Source organism: Perognathus longimembris, chromosome 2 (genome assembly GCF_023159225.1).
Source record: "Perognathus longimembris pacificus isolate PPM17 chromosome 2, ASM2315922v1, whole genome shotgun sequence".
NCBI lineage: Eukaryota > Metazoa > Chordata > Mammalia > Rodentia > Heteromyidae > Perognathus > Perognathus longimembris.
In genome coordinates this window covers 123,950,047-123,966,863 of record NC_063162.1, presented here as the reverse complement: position 1 = coordinate 123,966,863, position 16,817 = coordinate 123,950,047, and the positions used below count along the sequence as shown (strand labels likewise).

The 16,817-nt window shown below is 36.8% G+C and overlaps 1 protein-coding gene across 1 annotated transcript in view; it reads left to right on the top strand.

Annotated features, from left to right (window-relative positions):
- Positions 1-14,576, top strand: part of Vwde (von Willebrand factor D and EGF domains) — a 50,655-nt gene extending 36,079 nt beyond the window's left edge. The window contains exons 23-30 of the mRNA XM_048337611.1: positions 565-660; positions 1,804-1,899; positions 3,337-3,432; positions 7,611-7,706; positions 7,801-7,896; positions 8,941-9,036; positions 13,187-13,290; positions 14,451-14,576. Coding sequence (XP_048193568.1) covers positions 565-660; positions 1,804-1,899; positions 3,337-3,432; positions 7,611-7,706; positions 7,801-7,896; positions 8,941-9,036; positions 13,187-13,290; positions 14,451-14,576 — 806 coding nt within the window. The remainder of the gene's footprint in view (positions 1-564; positions 661-1,803; positions 1,900-3,336; positions 3,433-7,610; positions 7,707-7,800; positions 7,897-8,940; positions 9,037-13,186; positions 13,291-14,450) is intronic.
- The last annotated feature ends 2,241 nt before the right edge of the window (positions 14,577-16,817 follow it).

Below are 16,817 nucleotides of genomic sequence, written 5' to 3'. Positions count from 1 at the left end.
AAAGACATTAAAAATAAATGTAATGCAAGACATTTTCAAATAAATGTATTCTAGTAGATGGCACATGTAATTATAAATGAGAGATTTGTCATATGCTTTAGTGACACAGAAAGTTAATTACAAATTAACAAATGAATGTAAATTTATGGTAAGCTTACAAAAGCTTGCAACACTAATAGAGTGTGAGAATATATTCTGTTTGTAGTGCAAATACAACCAAAGTTTCACTTTTCAGGAGAAGTATAAAATTATATGTTTCTATCCAATTTTTACCAGTTTTTCATCAACCTCTTGAATCGCTCTGTGTTGCATTCACTAGATTTCTTCTGTAAACAAAAACATGCTGATGAATGCTGGTGAGTGCTCCAAAGTACTTCTATGTAGTCAGTACTGCAGAAGGGAACTGCATAGGACAAGAACTGAGTCCACTACAAATTGCTCTAAGAAAGCTTTATTGCATTGATCATATACATGTATATATATATATATGTATATGTATATACATATATATATATATGTGATCATTATGAAGACCTGACTTACCAAAGCAATCTATATCCACAGAACATTGCAATCCTCCTTGTCAACATGGTGGCACATGCTTGTCTGGCAACCTCTGCACTTGTGCTTATGGTTTTGTGGGACCCAGGTGTGAAACAAGTAAGCAAGGATCCTGTGAGGTTGGGATATAATGAACTTGTTCCTTTGATGAAATAAGCCCAAACCCTAAATTAAAACACCCATGTATGATTCGGGATGTTGGATAGCATTGGGAGCAACTTTAGATGGCCAGGATGAAGGCAAAGGCATTTTTCTGGCATGGTGGCTCATGCCTGTAATCCTAGCTACTTGGGAAACTAAGATTAGGTGATTAAGGTTTGAGGCTAGCCTGGGCTTGTCGGACCTCAACTAGATCAATATAACCTGGGTAGGTTAGTGAGCACCTCGCAAACACACAGGAAGTGGAAATGAGGAGATTAGGGTCCAAGGCAGCCTGAGCATAAATATAATCCTAGTTGAAAAATAATTAAAGGAGAGAAGGACTGGGGGTATTGTTCAAGTAGTAAAATATCTATCTAGCAAAGCAAGACCCTGAGTTCAAACTCAGTAACTAAAAAACAATCTTTTTGAGTTTCTGAAGTAATTCTACTCTGAATCCCACCTATGATCCTTTCTTTGAACTAGAAGGAAAGGCTGGGAATACAGCCTAGTGGTAAAGTGCTCACCTCATATACATGAAGACCTGGGTTCAATTCCTCAGCACCACATATATAGAAAAAGCTGGAAGTGGGAGCTGTGGCTCAAGTGACAGAGTGCTAGCCTTGAGCATTTAAAAGAAGCCAGGGATAGTGCTCAGGCCCTGAGTTCAAGCCCCAGGACTGGCAAAAAACCAAAACAATGAACTAGAAGGAAGACAAATATGTTAATTTGCATATAAATTTTTCTTTTGTCTTTACTATTTTTTAAATGTGGTGTTTTTGGTTTTTCAGTTAGCATATTTATGATGAGGATTTATACATGTTCTCAGTTTAGTTTGAACAAATTCACCAATTCCAACACAGTCCCATTCCTCCCCTCTCTCCTCCCCCTTTTTCAAGTTTCATTTATTATGTCTGTTTACACAAATAGTCAACTCTAGTCAGCAAAATGGTCTTGAAGTGCATCTAAAGCCAAATTCTATATTATGCTTAATTTTTCCTTCTGGCCTGTTTATTAGCAGATGTGTGTGAGCTAGTTGGGTAATGGACAACAATAGGTCTGTCTCTTAATTTGTCTTTCTCTTCTCTTATTCGGTAACTTCAGAGGTTTGTAACAGGCACTGTGAGAACTCAGGTGAATGTCTTGCACCAGATGTTTGCCAGTGCAAGCCAGGCTGGCATGGACCCACCTGCAATACAGGTAAATCACAACTATTTTCAATGACATGGGAATTAAAAGAAATATAAAATGTTCCAATGTCTTAAAGACTTACAACACACACACACACACACACACACACACACACACACACACACATTGACTGGTATAGCAAGACAGTTATGAGAATGATCTAGCAGACATATTTTCTAAATGCTCATCTTTCCTCCTTATTTTTTATTGGACAATTCATAGCATCTTATGACATTATTATATTGCTATCCTATCTAACCAAACTAGATGTTTTTTTCCTGCCAGTCCTGGGGCTTGGACTCAGAAGAACCTGAGCACTGTCCTTGGCTTCTTTTTGCTCAAGGCTAACACTCTGCCACTTGAGCCACATCACCACTTCTGGCTTTTTCTGTTTGTGTGGTGCTGAGGAATCCAACCCAGGGCTTCATGCATGCCAGGCAAGCACTCTATCATAAGCCACATTCCCAGCCCCCCCAAACTAGATTTTTTTTGTTTCCCTCATCCACTTACTTGGCATAAACATAGAACGTCTATCCATGTTTTATTTTCTAGGTTTGAGTTTTTATTTCTGTTTAATCACAACACAGATGTTCTATCTCATTAAAATTTCTCTAAGCAATTCTGACTCACACATATCATGTCATTCCATTCATTTATCAAAGTATCAGACCAGTTTCTCTAGCAACAATGTTTGTGAGTATTTGGGTTTAGCCTAACTAAACATGATAAAAAAAATTAATTCAGCATTTATAGCTTGGCAATTATATGTGAAGTAAAGGACACAAGACATCTACTTGAATTTTGCTTTTATTGGAAAAGGCATGTCATGAGTGAAGGAGGCAGGGATATTTCTAAAAAGGCTGAGACAAAATGTACAAGGAATATAAGGAAACCATAGTTGTTTTGAAACAGAAGTCATAAGTTAATCTTGGCAAGTTAAGTTTGACATAGACATGGTGGATGGGCAAAATATAGGTTGAAAAATAGCTTGGAGAATATCTTCCAAAGCAAAGGAAAACCAAAGGATGTTCTTAACCATGCTAGGGCCTCAGTGCAGGCCACTCTTTTGTTGGGAAAGAAACAAAGGGTCCACACAGCCACATGGAATTGGACAGATTGCAAATCATCCTCATCCCGTTAGAATGGCTGAAGTGAATCTATCTTCTCTTCTAATCCCTTTTGTTTCAGTTCTCTGAGGACATTTTGTATTCTAATCACATACTTTACATTTATAGCTTAATAATATTAGTAAGCTTAGTGAACATTCTCCCAAAGCAATTATGGACTTATTTTATTCCCCTCTATTTAGTAAGGTCTAGTTAATAATGGATCGTGGGACTCACTTGCAGTAAAAATAAAATATTTTATTATGTTCCAATTTGTACTTTTATGCAGCTTTCATTTTTAAAATAGTAATGCATTTGTTTTCCTACTGCTGTTCATTAGCTTTGTGTGAGCCCATTTGCCTCAATGGTGGTTCCTGTTACAAGCCAAACACTTGTCTCTGCCCAAATGGATTCTTTGGAGCCCAGTGTCAGAATGGTAATTACTCCTTCTTTATTAAGAAAAAGAAGATTATTTAGCTATCAACAGGTGTACTTCTGAAGGGAAAAATTCTATTTACGCCTTGCCTGCTTCTTACATGTGGCTACTCGCCCACGCCAGGTTCACATGAATGCATTAGAGTTGTCATGCTAAATGGTTGTATTTCGTCACCGTATGTTATAGTCTTGACGCTTAGTTTTGCTGTTTTGTAGAAGAAAGGTATGAAAGAAATAGTCAACATTATCTTGAGTTTATGATGAAACATTGTCTTATTTGTTGCCTTCCCTGAAAAAAAAGTTTGATTTATGGCCAACATACTATATATTCTTATACCAAGATATCTCATGACTTTTAGTTTCATTAAACATTTATGAAGAGACATCTATCACTATGAGACACATCACTATTAAGAATGATGAGAAAGATAAAGGTTCATGATTTTCTTTCTTCTTTCTTAGCCCATTACGGCCCATCATTTTAATGCCTTTTCCCATATACTTAATGTTACCGATTTTTATTGGAATAGGAATGTCTCAAAGTGAACATATATGTGGAAGTTTATGTCAATGAATTATTTAAAATGTATTTTCTGCATCTTCTTTTTTGTAGTTATGAGTATAATGGATTTTAGTAAAGAACATATTAGAATACTCTTACAATTTAAATCCTAAAAATAGTACTTTTTTATTCTGTGAAGTCCTTGAACATATATTTAGGTTTTTGTTGTTTTGAAGTTGACTAGGATAAGATGGAAGCTAAGAAAAAAGAATATCACTCAAACAGGATTTGGGGGACAGGGAATGAGTTCCCCTAATTCAGATTTCCTCTGAGGAGCAAGTTTGAGAAATGGAAAGAAGTAAAAACACAAAGTTAAGACAAATCTTAGAAAATAATGAATTGTAACTAAATTTATCATTTATAGTTATAGTTTTTTTTAATTTAGAGAATAATTCAGTAGTTTCTGTTATCAAACCTATATAGATAAGAACCTACCTATTTAATACCGTGTGTTATCCCTGTAAACTTAGGGGGAAAAAAACCCTTAAGTTTAACATTTCTAGACTCATACTACATATAGTATTGAGTGGAGAAAGTAAAAAATTAAAAAGCTTGAGTGTGTCATGATAATTACAATAGGTGTAAGACATCTTTAAAAAGTGCTTCTTGTCAAATATCTGTCACACACACAATGTAGAGGGAAACATGACATAGTCAATAATTATTTAGAAATATCACAAACATAATACTCTTTATTCTTTGGCTTTATATGGATGTCAAACAAGCAGCTGTGTAACACAGCAATTCGTTCAGGTACTATTTTCACAGGATTTTCCTAATATTCTCAACAGTTATTCATAACTTGGGGCTCTTTCTCTATCTCCTCATATTCCCAATTAATGAGCTCACTTGGGGTTTGTTAGGACAGCCTTTGAGGTTTGTAGAGTTGTCAATCTTATCCTAAAACTCCCTTTCTACTATGTAATTATGAGTAAATGGATAAATCCAAATTTTATTTCATTCATATATTGTTTTAATTTTAAGGGTATTTTGAGTAAATGTAGTATTTATCCCTGCACTCGTGTTTTCAGGAATAATTACTAATTATAGCAAATTACTTATTTACTTAAAGCAATTTGAGTTTTACTTTTTTATTTTAGGTTTCTAATTATAAATATTCCCTATGTTTGTTTTTGAGGTAGAATGAATACTTGTGGTCTGGGAATATGGCCTATTGGCAAGAGTGCTTGCCTCATATATATGAAGCCCTAGGTTCTATTCCTCAGCACCACATATATAAAAAAGGCCAGAAGTGGCGCTGTGGCTCAAGTTGGCAGAGTGCTAGCCTTGAGCAAAGAGAAGCCTTAGGGACAGTGCTCAGGCCCTGAGTCCAAGCCCTAAGACTGGCCAAAAAAAAAAAAAAAAAAAAGAATACTTGTATTTCCTAATGAACAGAAATAGTTTTACATTGTTTAAAGGATAAAGCACATTTCATTAATAAAATATGAGGTACACTGCCGCTTATAATCAAGGGGGTCTAGCTGTTTTAATAGTAGACATTTTCTGTGTAACAAACAATCCCCAATTTTTCACTAGTGTGCCATAATCATGTATTTTCCCCCTATGCATAGATCCTACAGTTTGGCTGGAATGGACTGTAGACTTTTTACCCTGACTCCACAAACTAGAATTGACCTGGTACATGCTATTATCAAACAAATAGGAGAAAGAGAGAGAATCCAAGAATAAGTATACCACACATTTGAAACTTCTGCTCACATCGTATTTGCCTACTGGCCACTGCAGTGACATGACAGAACTCAGTTAACAACTTGATGAGAAGATAAGCCCCCTCTGATCTTAGGGAAGGCTACAGGCAAAGGCACATAGCAAGTGGAATGAGTGAAAAAGGAAAAAGGAAATAATTTGCTACAAAAATCAGTCATGCAACCTAACTTCATTTAAAAATGAAACTCCGGCTGGGAATATGGTCTCTTGGAAAGAGTGCTTGCCTCATATACATGAAGTCCTGGGTTCGATTCCTCAGTACCACATACATAGGAAAGTCCAGAAGTGGCACTGTGGCTCAAGTGGCAGAGTACTAGCTTTGAGCAAAAAGAAGCCAGGGACTGTGCTCCCGCTCTGAGTTCGAGGCCCAGGACTGGCGTAAGTGAATGAATGAATGAATGAATGAATGAATAAATAAATAAATAAATAAATAAATATGAAACTCTGATTAGTGCATCAGTTTTCAATGCTTAAAAAGTTTATTGGATAAATGCTTCTTGATAAGTACCCAAATTTTTTTCAGATAAAGTAGACTTGATAATCAGAAAAGTTTTTAACCTAAAGCTGGGAAGTACTCACTAAAAGGATCCAATTATAGTTTTTGTACTTGAAGTGCATCATTTTCATTTATAAATCCATTTGAAACCAGTTTCCTTTGCAAGGTTTGAAAATAAGGAATTCAACTATTACAGATGGACCTAATCCAAACTGACAGTCTGTCACATGCCCATTACCAAAACCAGTTAACTTGAAATAGAAACTAAGATATATTTAATTATATTCTATTAAAAATTTAAATTTCTGAAAGGTTTGTCACCATGTAATAAAGAAATAAAACAAAACCAAGCAACATAAGGAAATACACTGACTTGTAGCTGTCCATTAGTGGCCTATGCCAGTAATCCCAGCTCTTACTTTAAACTTGAGATGCTGAAAGATGATAATTTGAAGTTCTAGGCTACAGTAGGGAGAAGCTGTTTTGAAATGGGAGGACAATTTTTAAAAATAAACAAAAACCAGAAGAAGAAATAATAAGTCATTAAAAATGAGGAATATGAAATTTTTCTCCTATGTAATTAAGATAAGCAATTTTTTAAATTATAAATAATGGGGACAATGGTTGTTTCATGCTTGTTTTAAAGGAAGCCTAGGCAAGAAAGCCCATGAGACTCTTGTTTCAATTGGCTAGCATGAAGCTAGAAATGGCGCTGTGACTCAAGTGGTAGATTGCAAGCCTTGAGCAAAACAGCCAAGGCTCTGAGTTCAAGCTCCTCTATCACACACACACACACACACACACACACACACACACACACACACACACAAATAAGGTATCTTCTAAATCTGGAGGGAATATTCCCAGCAAATAATTGATAGTTACTAGGATTCTTACCCAGCATTCCCAGGAGCAATTCTTATAAAAACTCTGCCTCATAACCTTACTAGCTATTGAAAGTTCTTTTGAAGTATTTTCTAACACTTTTGTTATATCATGTGACAAATTGATGAAGTTGTTCTAATTTCCCTAAGAACAACAAATTACTTTTCCCTTTTCCCTTTAGTTTTGTCCAGATCATTCCCCACTTTATTTTGGCAGTGTGGAGAAACCTAAATTGAAGTTCATAATATATGTGGTATAATACTAGAGAAGACTATTTGTTATGAATATTTCGCCATGCATTTTGAGTAGTGCTAACCTACTTGCAGATTATGGCTTTCAGTATTATATTTTATTATTTATAAAGGGCAGTTTAATAACTTGCAGCCATAATCTTTTATTTTAATAGCACATTCTTCTGACTTATGGCTCCATAGATAACAAGTGTGCAATGCAATATGTAATAATTGAATATGTCCTGGTCCTGCACTGGGGCCTTGTGTCCTTCCAGCCATCTGTCACCCTAGCTGCAAGAATGGTGGCCACTGCCTGAGAAACAACGTGTGTGTCTGTCGTAAAGGATACATGGGAAAGAGATGCCAGAAAAGTAAGCTAACATGGAATATACTTGCAAACAATAAGAAAAGCGAACATAAAATGACTGCTGTGTTAGTGCTGACATTTCATGCTTTCACCTTAAGGTATCTGTGATCCTATGTGCATGAATGGAGGCAGATGTGTGGGACCAAACATTTGCTCTTGCCCTTCTGGTTGGAGTGGGAAACAATGCAGCACACGTAAGAAGAGTCAAGAATACTCTTACAATACTAATACCTACCTCGTTCCCTGTTTCTTCTGCCTATGTTTATTGCTTACTTATTCCTGCTTTAGACTATATCTTTTTTGAAAGAGAATAAAAGGCAAAGTCCTCTTATCCCATTTTCCCAGACTAACAGTAAAAACAAAAGCAAACAAACAATACTGGTGGCTCAAGTCTAACCCAAGCTACCCAGGAAGCTGAGATCGGAGAATCCTAGTTCCAAAACAGCCCTGGAAGAAAAGGATGTGAACTTCTTAGCTCTAACTAGCAAGAGAGGAAAATATGGGAAGCAGATTCATGGCCTCAGTGGTAGAGTGCTAGCCTTGACCTAAAAAGTGAAGGGAAAGCAGTGGCTTGAAGTCTAATCCCAGTTCCAAAAGAAAGGAAAAAGAAAGAATGAAAGGAAGGAAGGGAGGGAAGGAAAGAAAGAAGGGAGGGAAGGAGTTGGGGAGGGAAGACGGGAGGAGGAGGGAGGGAGAGAGGGAGGACAGAAAAAAAAGAAAGAAAAGAAAATATACATTTTCAATTATGTTTGCAGAATAATTAACAATCCGTAATTTCTGATTTCCTAATCAGAAGTAGAGGAGTGAAGAAAGTAGGAATATTATCACTGATTCTTGGATTCCACTTCCATGAGTTCCAAAGTGGGGTTCCATTGCCTTTTACTGTTTAGTTTCTGAGATGATGGTGGCTCTCTTCATTCCAATGTTTCATCGATAGAAAATTATCACATAAAATTATCAGCTATCATGCCGTCCTGATCAAAGTAAAAAATGAGAAGGAATGTAAACATCTTAACAACAGAAGGAATGTTAAATCATGACTCACAGGGAGCATGGTGTATCCACTAAAATCTTTTCCAGAATATGTAGTCCCCTTGGAAAATGTTCTTGCTAAAATGTTAAGAAAAAAAAGGTCTTTTCATCCTTGACTTTTAGCTGTATGTCATTTTCCTCTTCTGTGTATTTTTGTGGTTTGACTGGTCACTTAAAACTCTAAAGTGTTTGCATTTGATTTACAGCTACCTGCTTTCAGAAATGTAAAAATGGAGGTGTCTGCGTTGCTCCTGGGGTGTGCTACTGCCCTCCCACGTGGGAAGGAGGGCAGTGTCAAATACGTAAGCTGCCAGAGTTATTGTATACCATATTCTGAAGCCAAACTGTTGCAATTATTATGGCTTAAGGGGTAATCTGTAGTGGAAAGAGTTCAGGCATGCTTATCTTTTTCAGCAAATGGTTTTGGAAATTCTTTATCAGTAATGGTTTTAGAAATAAAACTAAATCATAGTCATTTTTATATTTATTTAACATAAGAAACAGAGCAGTTAATTTGTGACTAGCTCTCAATTCTCTTCCTGGCCAAGAATAAAAGTCTCTTTTACTGTGCGAAATAAAGAAAACAAGAAAACAAGTAGAAGAGAAGATATATAATGTGTTAAGATTTTTATAAATTCAAAATATGATAGTTGGGTTGCCAACATTTCCTCAGAGAGGGCAGAGTATTTTAATATGCAGAAGTTTACATAGTTCATGTTACAATATACATCTTATGAAATATTGAAAAAGTTATTCTAAATACCACCATCCAAAGTTAATTTCCATTACTTTTCACTTGTATTTTTTTCATTTACACTTAGATATGAGTTTTTTTTTAATAGGTAAATCTCAGGATATAAAGAATAATCAACATGGAATATGGAAATATACAAAAACCTGAAATAATATGTTGAAAAATTAAGAAAGATTAACCTAGTAGAGAATATTGTAAATCCTCAAAATATTATAGAATAAACACTCATTATATAATTTCACACTGGTGGCAAGTGTTTGATAAATTGAATCAATAGCTGTGATATGATTGTGTCTTTGAACTAGAAGTTTGAACCTTCTTTTTCAATCTCTTTTGAAGCATATAGTTGCCTTCATGCATCAAAAATGTTGCATATAATTTTCATGACATTTGACACTATTTTGTTATAATTGCTATTACAAATTGTATATATACTTATTATCCTTGAAAAATATATTAAAGTATGAAGTGATAGTGCATACATAAAAATTTGTGCTCAAAAATGAATAATTTTGATTTTAAGTTAAATACTACAATTAAAGTACTATTGGCCTCAACTTGGGCTATGAGAGAGAGAGAGAGAGAGAGAGAGAGAGAGAGAGAGAGAGATCTATGTGGGTCATAAGAATGAAAAGATGCTAAAAGAAGCAGGGCCAGGTGATATACACTTGTAATCTCAGTCCTTGGGAGTCTGAGGCATGATGATCTTGAGTTTGAGGCAATCTGGTTCACATTGTGAGTTCCAGCCAGCCTGAGCCACATATGGAGACAAATAGATTGAGCTCTGAGCACAGCCTGAAGATTGACACTGTGCTCTGTGTTCTCTAGCACTTTTATACAATAAAAAAAAAAAAATCCCTCATCAAAAGCCTGGCACCAATGGTTCATACTTGTAATCCTAACTTCTTAGGAAGCTGAGATCTGAGTAATACAGTTCAAAGCCAACCTGGGCAGGAAGTTCATAAGACTCTTATCTCCAATTAACCATTGAAAAGCCTGAAGTGGAGGTGTGGTTCAAGTTGTAGAGTGATAGCCTGGAGCAAAAAAGCTCAGGTACAGTTGCTAGGCTATAACTTCAAGCCCCAGTATGAGAGATGGAAAGGAGCGGGAGAGAGAGAGGGAGAGGGAGAGGGAGAGAGTTAGAGACAGAGACAGAGACAGAGAGACACAGAGAGAGAGCCACACAAAGGGAGGGAGGGAGGGAGGGAGGGAAGGAGGAAGGGAGGGAGGGAGGGAGGGAGGGAGGGAGGGAAGGAGGAAGGGAGGGAGGGAGGGAGGGAGGGAAGGAGGGAGGGAGGGAGGGAGGGAGGGAGGGAGATAGAGAGAGGCTCCCTTCCTCAACATGCTTACTGCCTGCTGCCAATCCATCTGTATATAACCATCATCTGTATGAATGTGTTGATGCCATCTTCTGGAATCTTGTTGTAATAGTTATTCAAATCATGATTACAAAGTGGATGAATCTGCCTTAGCTCTGGTGCACACCTACATTATAGTTCTGCCCAGCTATATGCAGTAGCCTTCCTACAAACATAGCCCTTTGTTGTTGCACTTATATCAAATAAGTATTATCCTTGAACATGCCACTTCTAAACAGAAGACACTGTATTTGTATCATTTAGATGGAAAAAAATCCTCAATGTTACCTAAAAATGTGTACTATCATCCTAATAAACCAATTTAAAGTGAGCAATATAGTATTAAACTCTAAAATACAAATAACATACATATCATTTGACTTTTCCTTTACATTGTATGCTTTAGTTATTTACAATTTACAATCTATCAGCTAGATATTTAGATATTGGAGTAGATGTAGGTATTTTTTGAATTCTCTTGGGAGGGTAACTGGTTGAGCACGCCTGTAATCCTAATGGTCAGAAGGCGGGAAAAAAAAAAAAAAAGAAGTTGTGAGTTTTAGTGCAGCCTGAGCATCACAGAGGAAGCTGCTATTTCAAAAGAATAAACTAACAAGAAAATAAAAAAAATGTCTTGGCAAAGATTCCAGAGAAGGAATTTCTAATACAGACAAGTGTGAATGTGTTTAAGAAGTTCCTGACAATTGTTAACATTGAATGGTTTATTGATAGCATGAAAAAATATCTGATTTTTTTGGTACCACCACCAATACTAAATTATGTCTTATATAATTTTAGTGGCACTGGGAGGTTTGAATTCAGGAACTCATTCTTGCTAAGCTTTCTGTCTGTCACTCAGTCACATCTCCACCTCTCCTTTTCCCTGGTTGTTTTAAGGATAAAGTCTTACTTCCTGCTCAAATATGTGCCTGGGCCAGGATATTTCTACTTTGAGCTTCTAATACTTACCACAATGAGAGACAAGAATAACAGCTCAGTTTCCCTCTCGCTGAACTGCTTCAAACCTTTATCCTCCTTTCCTCAACCTCTATGCTACTGTGCCCAAACATGAGTTGTGTTGAGCCTTCAGAACTTTTCTGCCCAGGCTGGCGTTAAACTGCGGTCTTACTGTTCTCAGTCTTCCAAGCAGCTAGGATTACAAGCATGAACCATTCAGGCTTAAGCTCTTGCAGTTTTATTTTATGTGATAGGTTCTTACCTTGTCACCCACGCTGGCTCAGAACTGGAGATCCTCTTGCTTTAGCCTCCTAAATGATAGGATTGTAGGCAGGCATTACTACACCTGCCTTGTGTCTCTAAAGTTTGCCATTCTGGATATTCTGGAGTCAAATGTGAAAAGAAAGTACAGGTACTTTAAATTTTAAGGAGAAAATAAATAATAGATACCAACATGTGGATATTTCTTCTAGTCAGCCACTAACAGATGTTAATGTTTTAATTCCAAAATAGAAAATGCACAAGGATTCAAAATTTGCCTATAATGCCAAAAATAATACCTTTCTGATGTTATCTTAGACTTACCCTTTTGTTTTCCAGTTTTCAACTCTAAGTGGTTGAAAAAAAATTCTGAATACTCTCTTCTCTTATTAACTTAAGTTCTTCTCAAAGAATGATATATTTCAAATACTTTAAAGCACAGCCAAAGAAATTTTGTTTACCTTTAATCATGTTTATGTAAGTATAAAACTGTTGTTTGAGTTTGAGGTGTTTTGTTTTATGTGGTGGGTGTGCAGGTGTGTTTGTGCATGTGTGTGTGCGTGTGTATGTATTCTGAATAATGAAAATACATAGATTGGACCCACTCATACATGATAATTAACAGATTGTTCCCACTTGTTTCTTCTCTACTATGTTGCAACTGCTAAAGAAATTAATGTGATTCACAATTCTTTTTTTCTCTTTTGGTCACTGTCCATTTATTTCACATATCTTAAGAGAAAAATTGTACCTATTCATAGGTGATGTCTTGATACAAGGGTATATTGAGTAACACAATAGCTTTTTTTTTTTTTTTGTCCAGTCCTGGGGCTTGGACTCAGGGCCTGAGCACTGTCCCTGGCTTCTTTTCGCTCAAGGCTAGCACTCTACCACTTGAGCCACCTCTGGCCTTTTCTATATATATGTGGTGCTGAGGAATCAAACCCAGGGCTTCATGTATTTGAGGCAAGCACTCTTGCCACTAGGCCATATTCCCAGCCCACACAATAGCTTCTTATAGCTACCATTGTGGTACACTCACCAGCTAGCTTTAGGCCACTGGAATAAGATCTAAGAATTCAATTTTTAAAAAATGATCATCATTAAACTTTCCCATTGCAGCAGTTTGTGATCTGAAGTGTCTTTATGGAGGCCGATGTGCATTCCCCAATGTGTGTTCTTGCCGCACTGGATATTCTGGCGTCAACTGTGAAAAGAAAATACAGGTAACTTTAAATTTGAAGGAGAAAATAAATAATAGAGACAAACATGTGAATATCTTTTCTAGTAAGTCACTAACAGTTGTTAATGTTTTCATTCCAAAACAGAAAATGCACAAGTATTCAAAATTTGCCTATAATGCAAAAAATAATACCTTTTTGATGTTATCTGAGACATCTTTTTACTTCCCAGTGCTGGGGATAAACACGGGTCCCTACATACGCAAGGCCAATGTTGGTTCCTATCCCTGAGCCACTACCCCAACCCTTAGATCTATCTTATTAGACAAAAGTTTAATGTTCATGTAAACAATTTCAGTATGGAAACACAACTATCACCTTCAACACTGAGCTAAAATAGCTCTATGATGTGAGCATGAAACATCACTAATTCATGCTTCTGCCAAATGCAAAATAGAGTTTGGGATGTGGCTCATTTGGTAGAGTAATTATTTGATCCCTAGAACTATAACTAATTAACCAAAAGTAGTCTCATTAATGAACCATTAATTCATGGATTTAGGGGGGAGGCTATAACTTTTTCAGTGAGTCTTGTGCCACTAATGTTTGGTTTATTTATCCTCATTATTTTCTCTGACAGCCTAAATAAATACCATTTAGTTTTAGTTGAGTTTTCTGTGACATCTAAAGACCCATTGCTCTCAAAAGCTTTTTAACAACACTTTGACAGTACAAAACTAGGTTTCTCTATATTCTATTGTTGTCTTTTTTGTTTTATAGTAGTATCTGGGCTTTAACTTAGGGCCTCACACACTTATTAGACTTTCTTGCGCATAGCTGGTGCACTACAACTTGAGCCAGGCCTCTATTCCAGTGTTTTGCTAGTTAATTGGAGATTGAAGATGAAGTCTTAGAGACTTTTTTTTAATAGTTGTGGGGGTTGAACGTAGGGCCTGGTTGTTGTCCCTGAGAATTTTCCACTCAAGGCTAGCTAGCACTCTATCACTTTGAGCTGCAGTGCCACTTCTGGCTTTCTGGTGGTTAATTGGAGGTTAAGAGTCTCATGGACTTTCCTGCCTAGGCTAGCTTCAAACCATGATCCTCAAATCTCAGCCTCATGAGTAGCTAGGATTACAGAAGTGAGCTACCAATGGCTAGTTGATATTCTGTTTGGGTTTTTTTTTTCTTCTCTATTTATTTACTAGCCGAATCCTTCCTTTTGTGATGAATACAGATCATCTTCATTCTCCATTAGTATGGCTTCTGAGGCTGCCCCGGGAATCAAGCAAGGGAAAAAAGCAGTATGGGGAAGAAAAGCAAAGAAAATCTAGAGAGAGGGCAGCATGGCCTGCTGTACTATAACCTGCCTGCTGAAAGTTTCACCTTCGGTTCTCCATTGTTAATTCGTTTTTGCTAACTGGTCTCATTATTTCTGTTTGGTCTTAATAGTTCCTTGGCTTTAAACACAGGGTTAAGAAAAATTCTTAGAAGGACAAATAAAAAATAAAAACAAAACTTAATTCATGAGTATTCATAAAGCCTTCCCTACATGGCTCCCTCTGTCTCTCCTCACTTCCCCAAAGAGAATTCAGTCTGGATAATCAGCCTATGGCTTTTCTTCCAGCACCTTGAGTTAGTAGTGAAACAACAACAAAAGAAACAGAGGGTAGTGATTAGCTGGCTAGACACAAACATTAGCTGGCAAAGACATAGAGAATTAACGAGCCAGTATCAATAGACCAAAAACAAAAGGAAACTGATCAAGAGGGTAGGTAGTAAAAGCTTTGAGAAGTATTACAGCCTGTACCTTTGGCCTTGCTACTTGTTGAACCTTAGTTTCCTTATCTGCAATATGGGGCAGCACTGAATATGAACTAACTAGAACTGTGCCTGGTTCATAGTAAACACTAGGTGAGTGTTTGTTACTCCTCCTCCTCCTCCTCCTCCTCCTCCTATGTTACTATATTAAATAGAAGAGTAGAGAGGGGTGGAGGAGGGAAGAGATAGGGAATGAGACTTGAGAAAATCGCATGGTGAATTGTGATTGTCTTTGTAAAAAGGATTTGGAAATAACTGGTGTTACTGGGCAGGAATGTTTCTTGAACTAATGCTTTGCAGACATGGTATCACATTGTGTGCATGCTCCATGCCACCCCAGTTTCTTTGACCTTTAAATATGTTCCAGATCAGATCCATATGATATGAAAACAGTACTAAATGTAGTGTCAAAAGAACTTTATGTATCATGTCAGAGGGACGGAGGGAGATAATGAGTGAAGGTGAAAGGATTTCTTGTTGTCTGCTGACCCTTGATTTCCCTTGTCATATTACAGATAAAACATCGTTGAGTGAACATCAAGTATATGAATTATAAACCTGTACCTTATGAACTCAAATTTTCTTCAAAGTTGAAAGAAACTCCTGGTGTTTATTTTGAGGATCATTTTAAAGATCCTGTAAAGAACAAAGAAACTACAAAATATAGATTAATATTTTTCTTGTTGGAGAACATCAAGAAAGAAATCCAGGTATCCTGAATTTGACTTTGAAATGTACTCTGCTGTTTTCATATGGTATATGTATCTGATACTCCAGCCCTCTGTAATATTTAATAAACATAATATTTTCTCAGTCTGGTGACTGTATCACCAGGGTTCAGTCAACATAATATACACCACTAGATGTCTCCAAGGCACACCAGTGCTCAATGCAGAATCAGAACATAGAATTAGAGGCTTGTGGAGCTGTTGGAAGACCTGGGAATGAGAATGAAGGCAGTGAGGTAGCTGCCTTAGCCACTAAAAAACAAACAAACAAAGAATAACAGCAAAAAAAAAAACCCACAACACTTTACCTGGGGCTGGGAATATGGCCTAGTGGCAAGAGTGCTTGCCTTGTATACATGAAGCCCTGGGTTCGATTCCTCAGCACTACATATATTAAAAAGGCCAGAAGTGGCGCTGTGGCTCAAGTGGCAGAGTGCTATCCTTGAGCAAAAGGAAGCCAGGAACAGTGCTTAGGCCCTGAGTCCAAGCCCTAAGCCCTAGGACTGGCAAAAAAAAAAAAAAAAAAAAAAAAAAAAAACTTAGTTAAAAACAAAAAACAAACAAAAAACCCAAACAAAACACTTTGCCTGGCCCTGAATGTGATCAGTAGCATTTTGGGGGGTGGGGGTGAAAGAAAGAGTACTGTGAAGACAAAAACTAATACCTTCTCGATAGGAAGTAGGTCAATTGTGCAATGATTAATTAGAGGGAAGAAATTAAGTTAGGTTAATTAGTGGAAAGCAAACTAAGTATACTGATATGAGTCAAATGGACTTCACTGAAGTTTTGATAGGAGATATTAATCCCCATTTAATAAAGACACCAAAGAAATTTCATGGTTGACTAGCATCTTACCACATCCACATTGCATAGACTATATTTGAAAGCATGTCTTGTTAAATGACCACCGCAAATAGTTTGGGAGAATTTTTAAAAAGCAAGGTCAAATTACATTGTCCTTTGATCCTCCTCCTCCTCCTCCTCCTCCTCCTCCTCCTCCTCCTCCTCCTCCTCCTCCTCCTCCTC